Source organism: Haemaphysalis longicornis, unplaced genomic scaffold (genome assembly GCF_048455015.1).
Source record: "Haemaphysalis longicornis isolate Haplotype H1 unplaced genomic scaffold, Haemaphysalis longicornis Haplotype H1 scaffold_1, whole genome shotgun sequence".
In the NCBI taxonomy this organism is placed as follows: Eukaryota; Metazoa; Arthropoda; class Arachnida; order Ixodida; family Ixodidae; genus Haemaphysalis; species Haemaphysalis longicornis.
In genome coordinates, this window is record NW_027526203.1 from 376,332,999 (window position 1) to 376,349,393 (window position 16,395).

At 48.1% G+C, this 16,395-nt stretch overlaps 1 protein-coding gene across 1 annotated transcript in view; it reads right to left on the reverse strand.

Moving 5' to 3' along the window:
* Positions 1–16,126, reverse strand: part of LOC144155120 (lysosomal aspartic protease-like) — a 33,316-nt gene extending 17,190 nt beyond the window's left edge. The window contains exons 1-2 of the mRNA XM_077686374.1: positions 15,958–16,126; positions 13,941–14,079 (exon numbers count right to left, since the gene is read on the reverse strand). Of these exons, the coding sequence (XP_077542500.1) occupies positions 13,941–14,079; positions 15,958–16,025 (207 nt within the window). The 5' untranslated portion in view covers positions 16,026–16,126. The remainder of the gene's footprint in view (positions 1–13,940; positions 14,080–15,957) is intronic.
* Between the last annotated feature and the right edge of the window lie 269 nt (positions 16,127–16,395).

Here is a 16,395-nt window from a genome sequence, read left to right on the forward strand (position 1 = left end):
ACCCAACGAGCGTTCCTAACTAAATGAACGCGGGCGTTGCCAGTTAGTTACGTATGTTTTGCCTCAAATGTACCTACAGTTTTCTTTGCGCTTAACAACGGGGAGACGTATGACAAGCGCCAGCTGTTCACGAGTTTCGAACGCTTATGACTGTATAAACCGCTTGGCTTTCGAAGCCTCTAGGTTATGCCGCGACGACAGCGCTTACGACGGAACGCCGGCTCTTCTTGAGTCCAGTGAGCGGGCTACGACGACATGGTGGGGCCCTAAAGGGCTCTGCACTTAAAAATCTGGTCTGCTCTGTGATATCACGCTGGGCGACAAGTAATGCTTTAGCGGCGTGATATTACAGCCCATACCACATTATCGAGCCAATATATATGCCGAGCCCCATCATTGGTCTGATTTGCCCTTTTATTTCAACGATTGACCATTTGGATACTTCCTCGTGCAGCTTGCCCGCGAGAAAAGATTGTGGGGAGGAGATAGTCTTCCCAGAATTTCTGCCTACATTCTGGAAGTGCTCCGTAAGTGTAGATGAGAATCGGCAGAGAAAAAAAAGAAGACTGACAAATGTTGAGAACCAAAATTATTACTTGAGCAAAAGCTGTCTTGCGAACAACCTTTATTAAGTATGCTATTTTAGTGCAGTGCGTTCCATGTGCTTACGTGGTGATGCGCTGCTTGGAAAATGGTTCAGCATTACTTCGCTTACGAAAAAACAAACTCAGTGTTCTGTCTCTCGTCACCATGTCGACATTCCACTTCCCCTTTCACGGTGGCGTCCACGTGCCTTCTCTGCCCGTCTCCGCCTCTCTTCGGCCAACGGATCCGTTTGTTCCGTTTCCCCCACCGGCTGCTGCTTCGCTGCCTTGCACTAGCGCCATGCGTGATAACGTATCTTGGAGGGGCCAAAAGCCAAATACAAGTTTTGTTTCATTAAAAAGCCTGATTTGTCTCAATGACAATGATACCAATCTTATCACAAACTTCAAAAAAATTATCGAGATAATAAAGAATACAGCTGAAGCAGGGACGACTCCCCAACTACTTTCCGTGGATTTCTCGATGACGTCAGGGAATCTTGTTTGTGGGATTGGAGTTCGCCGAACAAATTCACGGCCAAGAAACACGCCTGTGCTGTTGTAGTGGGGCTACAATAGCAGTCAAATTCTTTGTATTTAAATACAAATTTTTGTTGTACGTGGAGCGGTAAGAATGTTTTTTTTTTTGCGATTTTGAATATTGTGGGTGGTAAATTTTGTTTCCTTTGTGCACACGCCCCAACGTCGTGCAAGAAAGAGCGGCCTTTTTTTGAAAGCTTCGCTCGATACCTAAGAGCGGAATCACAAATTATTTTACTTGGGGATTTCAATTGCGTTTGCGAGGGAAGGGAAATACCCGCCGCGGTGGCTCAGTGGCTAAGGCGTTGCGCTGCTGAGCACGAGGTCGCGGGTTCGATTCCCGGCCGCGGCGGCCGCTTTTCTGATGGAGGCGAAAAGCAAAAACGCCCGTGTGTACGAGATTTCGGCGCACGTTAAAGATCCCCAGGTGGTCAAAATTAATCCGGAGCCCTCCACTACGGCGCGCCTCATCGCCTACGTTGCGTCGGCGCGTTAAACCCTACAACCAGGGAAGGGAAATAAATGGACCACGGCGGGGACCGAATAAGAGTGCACCAATTCTTTGTGAATTGCTTGAAGAGTGTGAACTTGCCGATGTTGCACACTGCGCAGGAAATGAAAATGCGCTGAGGTTTACGCATTTTCAGGGAGCGAGCCACGCGCGATTAGACATGTCTCTTGCGATCTTGCTTCCACATGCCAAAAATATTGTGTAGACGATTGATCACTGTTTTGTTTCTTTTTTATGCGATAAAAGAGAGCAGGGTACAAGAAATTTAGTTGGGAGTAGTGGAACTTAAACGGAAAGCTATTGGATGATGAGACTTTTATTGAATCCGTAAAGAAAGTTGTTTTGCAAACACATAAACGCCGAAGGAATAAGTTGGTGGGAGTTTAAGCAGGACGTAAGCTTAACGCCATAGAGAGGGGGACTGTACTCAGAAGGAAAGAGAAGGAAACCGAAAGTAACCTGAAGCGTAATTTGAGGGAGATGCTCAGGCTGGGATGCGAACACACCTGGCGCTTTCGCGGATGACATAAAGAAAATAAAGAACACGCTAGAAGCAATAGGTAAGCAAAAATATCGGGGGGCGACCGAGCGAGCGAGAGCAGAACACTATTTGTCGGGCGAAGCGCCCACAAAACGAGCGTTAAGTGGTGAGGCACGTTAATCTAAAGCCAACACGATTAATGAAATACTGCTGTGAAATAGAGATTACTCGAGATAAAAAGGTCATAGAAGATGCTTTTGTACAACATTACACTACACTCTTTAGCCCTGCTGTTCCCAATATCGAAGGTTTCGAACAAGACTCTCTTCGCTTCATGCCACGCTTAGATGACGATGTTAAAAATACATTAGAAGAACCCATAACGTTAGGCTAAGGAGAGAGTGCCATAAGCAATTTAAATGGGGGCAAATTTCCTGGCCCGGACGGCTTGGGTGCCGTTTTTTAAAGAGGATTTCAAACATCCTAGCACCATTTTTGTATAAGGTGTTATGTGAAGCATTCGAGGCGGGTGTTCTGCCGCTTTCTATTTCGCGAACGCATACTGTCTTAATTCCAAAGTCGGCCCGTGTGTGTGAGATTTCGGCGCACGTTAAAGATCCCCAGGTGGTGAAAATTAATCCGGAGCCCTCCACTACGGCGCGCCTCATCGCCTGCGTTGCGTCGGCGCATTAAACCCTACAATCAATCAAATCATTTCCAAAGTCAGACGACAGGGCAAAGCTTCAGTCTGTAGCTGGCTACAGGCCAATCACCTTAGCCAATCCAGACTACAAAGTACTGATGAAGATTACATCAAATAGATTACAGGAAATAATAACAACACTAGTAGGGGCGCATCAGACATGTGGCATACGAAGAAGAAGCATACTAAACAATTTTCCTGTCGCACACAGTGTTTTACAGTGTTGTGTTGCATTTTGTTGAAGAGTAGCAATGCTTCAGATTGATTGTGAGAAGGCCTTTGATAAAGTGTGTCACGAAATCTTGTTGTGCGTTTTGGACTATGTTAATGCTGAGGATGTTGTGAAGGAGAGTGTACGTATAGCGTATCGTGAATGTTTCACAAAATTGATTGTAAACAAGCATGTATCCAAAAGTATCCCCGTTTTATCTTCTTTGAGACAGGGATGACCTGCCTCTACCTTGTTGTTTTGCATTTTTTGGAACCTTTTTGTTCGCGCATAATTAGTGGTGGTGGTTTGCGCGGGTTTCGTCTCCACTTGAGTGAGGTGAGACTAATAACATATGCGGATGACGTGACTGTATTCTGTGAGGACAAGGAGAGCATCAGCAAAGCAATAATGATAACAAAGGATTTTTTTCGCGTTACAAAGAGTTCTGTTAATTGGGAAAGTGTGTGGGGTTTTTTCATGGGGAGTGGGTGGCAGCACCAGTAGTGTTTGAAAATGTGTCTTGGTCACGCACACCAGTGCGTTATCTCGGAGTTCCCCTGGACAGCTATCAGGACAGGAGGACTGGGAATCCGAAACGGTGAGGCTGCGCGAAAAGACAACCAAGTGGGGGGTCGAGCTTTGTCTGTTTTCGCACGTGCAACAGTTTGCAACCTTTTTTCTTGTAGCAAAGCTGTGGTACGTGATGCAAGTCCTTCATTGTTCGCGAGTTAAAGTTCAGAAAATACATCGTGTGTTTACCGTGTTCATTTGGTCTTCAGTTTGGGAGCGTTCAAGTAGAACCAATCTTTTCCGGCGAGTTAAGGAGGGCGGAGTTGGGTTGTGTCACGTTTATATTAACCCGCTAGTTAACCGATTTTTGTTTTTACGGGATACGAATGACCCTTTTCTGCGAACATTTTTACAAAGTGTACTGTCAAAAGCGTTGCCAACGTTTGTTGTGTCCTCTGCAAATGAAAGCTATAGTAGCCCTAAAGGCTATATGAATGAGGTTGTAGACTCGGGTTTCCAGCAGAACGGTTTTCATTGGAGCGCATAGCAACTGTGTCAAGAAAGGCACTTACTAAAGACTTGAAGGATGTGTTGTTTGTTACCTGTGCCACTTTACCTATCAGTGTATAGATCTGTTCTTGGCCAGGACGTGCTATCTCGTGTTAAAAAGATGGCCGTCCCAACATCAGTGAAACATTTTTTTAAGCTACACACTGGTATACTTCCCGTTAATAAGTGGATGCAGGAGAAAGGCGTGTTTGTCGCTGGTCCTACAACTTGCACTTTGTGCAACAAACTGGAAACTGTTGAGCACGTTTTCGCGGAGTGCTGGGACGCCATCTTTTTCTGGGGTGTGTTACAAAGGACCTTAAAGAAAGACCTGCCCATTTCACCCCAAGTCATACGATTTCTTTGCGTACCTAGTGACGACAGCGTGCCATATGACCTCATCATGGCTCTAGGCTTGCACGCCATTTGGAGGTGGAGGATGGCGGTGCGCCACGCTGACCCTCACGCCCTCACTGTGAGCAAGTACTTCGCACAAAGTATTAGTTTGCTCTTTGAAGTTCACACGTTGCAGACGCCCAATTCGGAAAGGCTACCTGTCCTAGAAGAACTGTGTACGTTTGATGATTATTTTAAGAGTTTCGGTCAGCCGAAGTTCGGGCGACGGTTTTTATCTATCCGTGATGTCTATTGTGTGCGAAAAAATGTAATAAAGAAAAAAAGCGATGAAAGCTCAATCGTGTAGACTGCGGTTTCACAACGCTAGGAACAATTTTGAATTGGATCCACTGCGAGCAAGCGGACGTCTTGGCGGCGCAACTAATAGGCAAAACAATTCAAGCAGTCCTGACTTTGGACTCCCCACAATACCACACGCGGTTAAATATTACATGGCTATAGTGAAAGTGTCGCCTTGCCAGCCAAAGAGAATGGTCTTCGCATGCCACAGCATCGGGCACATGGCGAAGTACTGCCCGCACCAACCGGTGTGCCGCAAATGTGGGCGCGTCATGCCGAAGCTGAGCCATGCGAGCGCACACTTTATTGTGTGGCTTATAAAAAAGATGGTCATCTGGCGGTGGACCCCACGTGCCCTGCCCGCACTGCCTCCCCCCCTCGTACCTATTCCAAAGTGCAAGATGGAGTACCCTGGGCGGCTCGTATACGTTCTCATGGCACCTCGAGCACCAACACTGCCACTGGAGTGCCTCCCTTAGCTAGCGCTACAGCTGATCCCCCACCTTCACTTTTGCCAACAAGTGATTCGATTCTGCGAACCGTACTATCCCAGCTTGATAGCCTTCGTTCTGAACTCCACCTGCTTCGTGAAGAGAATGCGCATTTCAATGCTGAACTTGCAGCATACCGCCAAGGGTCCCAAACCGTGCCCGCCCAAACAGCTCCCTCTAGCACAACAGCGCCAGCAACATCAGCTGTTAGTACTCAACACCCCCCCCCCCCCAACTGTATCCACGACTACACCTACAAAGTCGGCCCTCCGTAACCCCCTACCCTCAATGCCGAAGCAACGGAAGAGCCGTAGCACTAGCATCAAGCATACCGCTACCTCGCAAAGGGGTACGGAAACGAACGATATTATGCAAGTGTTGAAATTTATTCGCTCAGACATCCAGCAAAAACGCCGAGCTCGGTTGGCTGATATGGACAAGCTCCGGACCTTCACCCAACAGTATGCTCAGCAAACTACGGCCATGATGAACTTCATCCAAACCCTTCCCGGTGTTCCAAATGAAGCAGACCCACCGCCAAGAAAGATTACTCCCCGCAGTACCCTTGGACAATGAAGCGGTCTCTCTGCGTTTTGCAGTGGAACTGTCGCAGTTTTAATCAATGGGCTCCCATTCTTTCAAGTCGAGTAGCGCAAATTTTGCCTGTTCTCATCCTTCTTCAAGACACCAGGTCCATGCCAAAAATTAGAGGCTACACAACATATTCGAAACCGTCAATAACTCACCAAGGCAAAGTCCCACCTCCCGCCCAACCATCAGTGGTGGAACAAGCGGCTGTTTCAGTGTGGTCAGACCTTGGTTGCTGCAAAGTGTCTGTGCCGGGCCAATGCTCCAAGGATCACGAAGTGGTTATAGTGCCAGTGCGCCTTCCTGATAGGAAACCACTACTCGCAGCGTCCGTGTATTACCGCCCAGTCACCGGCTCTCACAAATCTATTAACTATAATTGGTTACGCCACCTTGTCTTGCCGTACCCCCACACTCCAGTTATCATCGGCGGGGTCTTTAATGTGAAAAGCACTACGTGGGGACATGACTCTACGGATGGTCGAGGCTCGTGCCTTGAGACGGCGATTGACGATTGTGGTCTCTCTCTTCTTAATGACATTACGTTAGCCCCCCGTGTGGGTCTTCATCCACGGCAGAAAAACACTTCGCCTGACCTAGCCATTGCCACTACAGGAGTGATTCGCACGTGGAGCTCCTATACCACCACTTGGGGTAGTGATCATTATCCTATTCTTCTCACTCTCCGAGGCAAGCGCTTCCGCACTCGCCAATTTCTTTCGCACATTGATTGGCAAACTTTTCGAACCGCCGTCCGTAGCCCTCAGAATTCAACCCTACCGCAGTTCACTGCTGCCATACACTCTGCGAAATCACACGCTACAGAGGAAATCTTATGCGACTCTTCAACACCCGCACTTGACGCTCATCTTACCAACCTCTGGAAGCGCGTGCAAACCCTCACGACTCGCACTCTAACCAATGGCAAACGTCACCGGGACCTGATCCGGATTCGTCGCCAGTACCGAATCATCCGACAATACCAGCGCTCCCTTTCCAGCGAGCATTGGCATAGTCTCTGTGCTAAGCTCGGTAAAGAAAGAGGCCTTTCCAAGCTGTCGAGCACGTTTCGGAGCCTGTCAGGCAATCGCAAGGGAAAACCTACGCTATTCGCTTCCCTCACACTCCGAGACCCACCAGCGGACGCAGAACATCGACTGATAACGACTTTTTTTTCCCTCATGCCTCTCGCAGCCCCCATCCTCCGCTGCCGGTCATCACGGTTCCGGACGTGGATAAGGATCTCGACGTCCCATTCACCATGGGCGAGTTTACGGAAGCTCTTCACCAGTGCAAACCTCGCTCTGCCCCTGGTCACGATGGCGTGACATGGCAGCAGCTGCGTCACTTGGATAGTCTTCACACTTAGTACTGCTAAACATGATTAACAGTTACTGGGCCTCTGGTGACGTTCCCGACGAACTCAAACTGACACTGGTTCACCCAATACTGAAGCCAAACAAAGGCCCTTCTGTGCTGACTAACCTCCGGCCTATTTCTCTTACACCCACCATCTCTAAACGTATTGAACGCCTGATCAACAACCGCCTCCAGTATTATTTGGAATATGTACGCCCGTGGTTCCATCCGTCCCAGACTGGCTTCCGTCCTCACCTCGGTACTAACGATTGCCTTTGGCTACTACGACGCGTTCTGAACCGTACGTCACGAGCTAGTAATCCAGATTATGTCCTCACTTTCTACGTGCGAAAAGCCTTTCACAATGTTAGTCATGACGGCAGTGATCCTTGAAGAGCTCGCTATAGCCTTTCCAAGCCAAAGGACCCAAAACTGGATTCGGATTTTTTTAGAAAATCGACCGATTCGGCTCCACAGAACGCATCCAGGATGGAGCCCCAGGACCTTTTATCTAGATAGGGGCGTTCCACAGGGTTCTGTCCTTGGTCCCGTACTTTTCAATTTGGCCATGGCACGCGTCGCCCGCAACCTAGAACAGGGCACAGCAGCTCGTTTTGCTATCTATGCTGACGACCTCAGAGTATGGGTTGAGTCCGCCGACTACGACTGCACGGAGGACATGGCAACAGAATTGCAGGCGGCGGTGAACAGCCTTTCCACGACTCTTCCAACTCTCGGCCTTGAGTTAGCACCCGAGAAGACCGAATTTCTCCTGGTCCACGGTCAGCACCAATCACCCACTAGTATGCATCATACCATCTACATCGGTGACACACCTATTTCCTCCCACTGTGGTCATATTCGCTTGCTCGGCATCCCCCTCGCCAGCCATAACAGCGCTCGACAGTGGATACGTCAACTGCGGAAAAATTGGAAGCCAATGCTCCACTTAATTTCTCGCCTCTCAAACAAATTTGGCGGTGCTCACCAATCGGCGTGCCTCACGCCCTGTAGGGTGGTAGCGGTCGGTCGTATCACTTATGGCGCTCCAGCCTACAGCCTATCCTCGACTCATAAAAAAGCATTTAGCGGTCCTTTATCGGGCCATGCTCCGCACCATCACTGGACTTCCCAGGCATACCCGCATAGATGCTCTTTAACGAGCTTCTCCTATGCCTCCCATGGAAGAGCTTCTCGCGGAAAGCCTCCGACAACATGATCTTCGGCGGACACGAACACCACAGGGGGCTTCACTCTCCGTCTGGGACTTGCGCATTCTTCCGACACTTCCCTCGGCCCCACCCCCGCCACCCCCTTGGTCACTCCCGCCGCATTTTCCTTGTACCGCCCAATACTAATCAACGCTTTGCCACGTGATTCCTCTCAGGACGCCCCCCCCCCCCCCCCCCCCCTTCGAAGACCCTAATTTTCTCACAGCCCTAGGGGTGCTCGGCCTAGAGAGTGGTCTCTCGAGATTAGTGCAAACCGGGGCCTACCCCGGTCGTAGTAGTTGACTGGACTGCACTCACATGGTCTCGACCCTAGCTAGCTGTCTCTGCTGACGGCAGTAATCATTTCTATGGCGTTCAAGGACCCACCATTTGTGCTACTCGGCTACTCCTCCCTGCCTCTTCCCCCTCTTCCCTTATTATGGTCGCATGGCCTTCCCTTTGAAATAAAAGATTACAACAACAACAACAACTTTCTAATTAACTTTCTAATTGCTCCCCGCCGCTGCTAACCCCGTACCCCTCGGGCCTAAGGAAGGCCCAGTGATTAGCTTGTCGGTTTCCCGGCGTAAAGGACCTGGGTTCGATTCCGGGGTTCGATTCCCAGGACCTCCCTAACCACATTTTTTTTTCTTGAGGATTCGAGGTTTTTTGGTACGACGGGCGGACAAAGCTCGGCAAACAGCTCTGCTGTTAGAAAACGTATTTCGGGGCTAGAATGGAGCTGGGCGAGTTACCAAAGATTAGTTCTCTAAAACCGAACCAAGTTGTATTTTGTCTTCATGGGCCCTCTAAGATTTGGCCACTTCGTGCCAAATCTGCCGTTAAAGATTTGCACCCACCCTAGCCCTGATCCCCCATTGCAAAATCTTTCCTAGCCATTGACCTTGCAGCATGATTGCCATGGTTGACGTGGCCTCTTGTGCACGGTCGTCACATAATGGACACGTCAGTGTTAATTGTGGTCGCACGGACATGGGGACTTACGAGGCAGAATCATTTGTCTCAGTGGACATTACTTGATTTGGTAATAATTGCCATAAAGTTGACGTTGTCTCAGTGCGCTTCTCGCTATTATGCGGACGGACGGCGACGGCGACCCGCAGAATTCCGAAAACTCCCTTTCGCTGTGAAATGTTCTCCTCCTTCTAATACACTCCAACGGTTTGCTAAAAACGGTGCTTTCCGCCTATATAAATCAGTAAACAAAGAAGTATTGTACCAATAATAATAATTTTCCCTGGCTCTGAAACCGCTGACGTGCCCTTAAATGACGGGGTATCTATTGCAGGGTGCAAACTTGCGTAGACCAGGCGCTCTTGAGAAACGTATTTGTTGGCTCTTGACGTGCCCGTGTCGAAAGGCACGATAAGATGTGCAAATCGGCGAAAACGCAGCGGCTACAACGCCATTTTCTTATCAATGGCTTGACACGCAAAAACACTCCGGCGTCATACCAACAGCGACTCCATAACGTGACTGTGTCGCATAACAACGAACGCCTCGCCAATCGGCTGTGTGACTTCGCGCTCCCCGCTGCTCACTAGCACAAGAAAACCATTGAAGTGGTCACCGGCCAGCCGATAATGCGAAATGCGAGGAGAAATGAAACGCCATTTTTTGCCATGTCAGTGACGTGCAACCTTCGCTTGCGAAATAAGTATTGTTTTTTTTTTTTATTGGGGTTTTGAGTGGGGTGGAAAAAATAAATTACCTGTCCGAGTTCGGACAGATAGTAGTGGGACCTAAGCCGGTCGTGCTAGGACCTTGGTTCAGCATTATTTCCACCACCCTCCCTCTTTTGTTTCCCATACGTACTAAGTTTTGTTTTCACATAAGAGTCAATGCATGGCTAAGCCATGTAAATCGCGTCCCTTCTGTGGAGTTAACAAAATCTCCGCCGTGCATTTAATACGTGAAAGATTTTCTTTCAAAGATTAAATAATACTAATTTATTTCCATCCATACAAGTAATGAGGGAGCCGAGAGTAAAACAGAAATCGCTTGACGGAGCTTCCGCCTTCCTTACAGCAGGCCGCGAAACCGAGGCTTAAAGGTAGGGGGTGGACACGTCTTCACACTTTACTACGCAGTGAAAGAAACAAAGAGTAAGAACAAAAGAAACACACAATTGTGTGGTTTCTGTCTTGGCTATTTAACAAAAAAAACTGTTTTGTTATAAATCATTCACGCGATTTAGGGCAAAAGAAACTTTTTGTTAAACAAGCAATCAAAGGTATATCATCACCAACTACGATAATAATAATGATAACTGACCATACATTCCTGTTTCCTTTTGTTTATTTCTTTTTTTATTATTACCAACCTCCCAAAGCGGTTGTTGCTGCTTGGTAACTTAAAAATGTAAGTAAAATGGCTTCCCAGTGGTGAATCGGCCCTTACAGGTGATTGAATAAAAAAAAAAGAAAAATGATCACAGAAAGAGAACTTTCACAAAATGCGGCACGCCAGAACAATAACGATTGACGAATATCCAATACCCAACTCGAAAGAACTTCAAAATCATGCGTGTAGTATCAGGCACAATCTACTTAGCCTAAGAGCGCCAAAGAGCAGGGTTCTGTGCGCTCTCCCCACAAATTTGTTCGTACTCTGACACCACCCTCAACCTCCACTTTTGTTTTGGTTTTTATTTCCTGCCTCACTGAGGTCTCGTTATTATGGAGTTACTTTGACGTATATTCACGGCTATTTCGTTGACTTTTATGCGGGTGCGATTCCGGTGTCTCGTGCTAAAATAAACATCAATGTACAGCCGGCGAAGAGACATTTTGTCAACCCAGCCAACAATTTTTCAGTTCTGTAAGCAGCACTTAAAATTAAAACTGCCAAGATGATCTATAATCAGAATTTTTCCAACAACCATGGTCTCTAACCACGCTTCATCGCTGGTGCAGGTGAAGTAGAATACCGGGAGCCTTACATGATGAGCGGAGGACGCTGCTGTCTGTGACGTAAGAGTTTGTGCACACATAGAGGTAAAGAATCAGGCGAAGATTTAGCCGATCGACTTTTTCGGGCTTTGACCTAAACAGTGAGCTTCAGAGTACCAAGATAGCTCGTAAAGATTCGCTTAAAAATGCAACGTTCTTACTGCCGTGTACATTGTCAATTCAAAATCATTATAGTCGTCATACTGGGAACTGCCTTCGCTATTCGTGATTATATTTTTTGATGAACCTGTTCCCTTCATAGCCCGCAGCCCACAGCCCGGTAAAACGAGGCACGAAAATTCCCCAGACAGCTTATTGAATGTGGCCTGATAGGGTCCTTCTGCCATTGTTGCTATAAGAAAAATTCGCAGTGCGTTCCTTATCTTGTACTGTACACTTATTGCCCCGCCCAAGGAAGGACGCTCGGAGCTACTTTACAAGGGCATTCACTCTAAGAAATCGCCGCAGGTGGGCTTCACCACACCACTCCAAAACGACCAATGAGCGTGGCGAAATGTGTGAAGATGTCGAATGACGAGACGAAGCATGCGATTAAAGTAAAAAAAAAATAGAATATGCCCTGGGGCCAAAGCGCAAGGCATGCATGTGCGCTGTATGTCCCAGTGCAGTTTCATTTTTTGTTTGCTCTAATTACATAATGGGTCTCGTCAACCACCACATTCGCACTTTTGGGCACGCGGATTGGTCGTTCTGGGGAGGAATGGTAAAGTCCAGCTGCGGCCATTGCTCATTCTATAATACATTCGGAAATGCAGGCGTGTGTCTGCATGCAACTATCGATGATATTCACATAAAAGTTTAGTAGGCGATTTCTTCTCTTGGCAATACTGAAAGCCGCCATGACCATGTCCACAGTGTATGCACATGCGTCCGCATCTCGCAGAAGAAAAAAAGAAAGAACACAGGCCCCGGCGTTCGTCGTCTGCACCGTTACCACGCGATTACCCGCCGTGGCGGCAGTCAACAGCTACGAATAATCGCAGTGGCATTGTGTGGTCATGCTCTACTTGATTGATTGTAGGGTTTAACGCGCCGACGCAACGCAGGCGATGAGGCGCGCCGTAGTGGAGGGCTCCGGATTAATTTTGACCGCCTGGGGATCTTTAACGTGCGCCGAAATCTCGTACACACGGGCGTTTTTGCTTTTCGGCTCCATCAGAAAAGCGGCCGCCGCGGCCGGGAATCGAACCCGCGACCTCGTGCTCAGCAGCGCAACGCCTTAGCCACTGAGCCACCACGGCGGGCTCATGCTCTACTTGCCCTAGAGAACTCCGTATCACGACTGGAGCAAAGAACCGCGAATGCGAAAAGCGGCACGACGCACGAAATCCTTGCGCTGTAGCGCAGTTGCCTGCGAGAACGGATATAGACACAGCTGCGCCTGCGCCTTGCCCACGGCAGAGTCGTTCAGTACAAAAGCCAAATAATGCTTCCGAAGTAATTGTGATGTTTGCGGCGATGCCGATGAGATACAGCGATAGTGTAGAGGCGTAGCAGTGAGTGCATTGTTAGCTGGAAGTCTAACGACATCTATCGGCGAGTGGCCGAACGGCTGAAGTGGAAACGCTAGTAGAGAGATGAGCGATCTGTGGCCGATACCAAAACACGGCGGCTGGTAATCAGCTGCCGGCAGCTGGTAATCACTTCCCTCGTTTCTTGCGACAGGTAGGCTGTAGGGCGCTGCGCGAAACAGCAGTTAACGTCGAGGTAATGCTTTTGAGCTCGTTGGGACGGCCTCATGCGTGCGCCGCCATGCCGGCAAATGCCCGTGCCCGCGCGTCCCCGTGGCTAAGGCGACACACACGGTTGCCGGCATGCGCGCCACTCCAGTGAATACAAGCTTTTGAATTCTGTTGCGAAAGCATAATGACTTATACTCATACTTTCCCCAGTGCGGGTGGCAGCAGTGGGATGCATTAATTTTTGTAGCTCCAGACCAACGCGCTTCAAACAGTGGACAGCCCGAATGGAGGAGTTTGTGGACAGCCCGAATGGAGTGAGCGGCTATTACGCAATCGCTGCTGAAATCTGGCTTAGTTTAATCAAGAACGTAAAAATAGTAGGATCTTGTATTCCAGCCACGCAAAGCCGATTTCGCGCCCGCTGCGCTATCTGTGGAAAGCAGAAATGCTGCCCAGTGGTGATTCCCTAGTGAAAACCAATTGTACCGAACTATCCGTCGAACAAAATGAGGGTGAGGGTATTATAACCCTGAGACATATTCGATTCTCCTCAAGTAGTTCGCTACCCGTGCTTCTGAGATACAATATATATATAAGCAAAGTCTGTGACACTTTTCTATGGCCGGTAGTGCGTCCCGAAAGGCGGTGCAATTCCCCTTGTGGGGGCAACGAAGTGCTCAAAAGCCTTTGCCTCTCTCCACAAAATAAAAATAATGCGCAGTGACGTCTGTGAAATGTTGGTACGAAATGTGAACTGCACGAAAGGCAGTTCGCCTTCGTTAGTTTAGCCGCAAATCTCAAAACATGAAGTCATGGGAAAGGAGACCTTACATCGAGGAAGTTCTTCAAGGGCTCAGCTACAATGCCTCTTCCATACGGTCTTCCAAGTGTTGGGTGACTCTGGCGGCTAAGCGGAATCTTATTCCCCACCATATGTTCTCGAGCCGACTGCATCCGGCCGAGACGTATCCTGAAACAAATGGAAAACATATTAAGTGCACATACTTGTAAAACAGCGCGAGCGGACGTTCCTGTTAGGTCGAACGAAATATCGATAATAGAGGAAGTAACAGGTGATGCCCGGTGTGTTGATATATCAACGGGTCAAACAGGTATTGAGAAATCCATAAAAACCCGCAGTTTGTCCCCAAATCTAGATTCGCCCGATTAGGCGTTGTTAGGTCAAAGTGAAAAACTAGCCATTTAATCATTGGTAATGGGGACATATAATGAGCACAAACATGTTTGATACATAGGGTTGGCCTGCTAGATAATATTTCCGAAAGAAAAGTTTTAGCCTTTTTACTAACTTGTCAGATTTATTCAAAAATTGAACTTTATCGAGTTAGTGGGCCATGATGCGAATGTAGTCCCGAAATATGCTCGCAGGGTAGCTTTGTCATCTAACAAACACGCTCGCATGGCCATCCTTGAAATACTTGCCTAATATATGAGAAATAAAGGAACCGTTCCTAAATTTAAATGCAACTAAAGAAGTTTTCGAGGGAGAAAAACGTGGGCTGTAGGAGCACTGCAAACAACACCTGGCGATAACATTGCATTCACATAGAGATTGTAAGAACTGCTTTAACTTCACGGCAAAGTCAACTCGAAGTCTGTGTCGATATGCAGGAGCTCTGTGTTGCTTGCCAAGCACTAAAGAAGTAGGTGCAGATATTTACCCACCAAGGAACCTAACGGACAAATGTGCATGGCATCCACAAGCCTGGATATCTGCGCTTGCGTCACAAGTGCCAATCTGAGGTGTACTGCCCGCCTATACTGGGTGAAGGGCATCGATTGGCGTCTTTCAGAGTGGCTGTATCCTGCTGATTTAAAGTACACAATTTTTAGCTCATTCAAACCACTTTCATTCAAAACGAATTTCATTTCTGTATGAATTTGTAGAACTGATATTTTAGATTAGAAATTTATTATACCTAAATCGCTCAATAAACCTTAAATACTACATTTTATCACTTTTCAGTTATTTTCTTATCCGATTACTCCTGGGCCCGTAATAAGGGGCCGAGAAAATTACAAACGCTCGTAACCGCCTTATTTTTATTCCGCTGCAGCAAAAGACACCTTCTATCTCATTAAAATGTGCTGTTGTTGGGCGCATTATGCCTTACGAAAATTGCGCTAACTGGAGATACAGAGGAAGGAAGGCTAACAATGCGCATTGTCTCACAAGTCAATAGGCCACAAGCGCAGTAAAAATCTTTGCGAATTCCGAGTGTGCTACGTAGCTTAATCAAGCAAACACCCCGACACATTCAATTGAGTCCCGCTCAATTAACCCTAAAAATATATTTAATTGTAATCAAGACTTTTTACCATACACTCAAAGGCGATCCCGTGGATCAGCTTCACCGCGATGCACTCTAGTGACCAATCCATACCGCCAATAAAGCGAATTAAGCGAATTACAGTAATGTGCATACCAAATGTGACCAACGCTGTGTCATTTCGCAATGCAAAACGTCACGCTTGCATTGCGTGATGTAACTACGCAACCCGAATTTTTGGGCCATATCGTATGCTCGACATCTCCATTTGCCCAAAGTCTATTGTTGGCTGCATGAAACGGCCAATCGAGTGCATTGGGGTGAAGCTGAGCCACGGGGTCGCTTTACGGTGTACTATCCATAAATACCGCCGTGCCTAACCTCAGACAGAGAATACCAACTCGATGGTTCGAGCTCACTTCGGGAGCTCACCTGATAAACTTTCATTGTGGATCCTTTGCCCCCAGTCGTATCGAATAACTTTTTATCAGTTTAATAAGCGAGAGAAAACTGGTAAATATTAAACGGGCCTGCGCAACGCACTCGCGCCCACTCACTTCACTTGTCCAAACGCCGTCCCAAAGAGGAGCAGGAGCAGGCAGGGGCTCAAGAGGACAGCCCTCATCGCGACGCTTGCTGTGAGATATTCGTTGTGAGGAGCCGAGAGAGAAGACTGTCGGGTCCGGCAGCCTCTTGCAAGTTATCAGATATCCTCAACGGCAGCGTCAGCAACGCTGGGACGAAGCTAACTGCCGTGTAGAGAGCGAGGCCTGCGCAGTTTGCTCGGTTTCCCCGACAGGCGCTTTGACGCCTGGTTCGCTGACGTTTCCGGACCTCAGCCACACCTGTGGGCCACTCGGGGAGAGGATAGGTGTGCACCTTCGTATTATGAGCGCGTAGCCCGCATACATCGTGGCTATCCGACACGGCGAATCTTTAGCGACACGCAAGCTTTCGCCTTCCTGCATCTTACCCGATACAAGCTTCGCATCCGC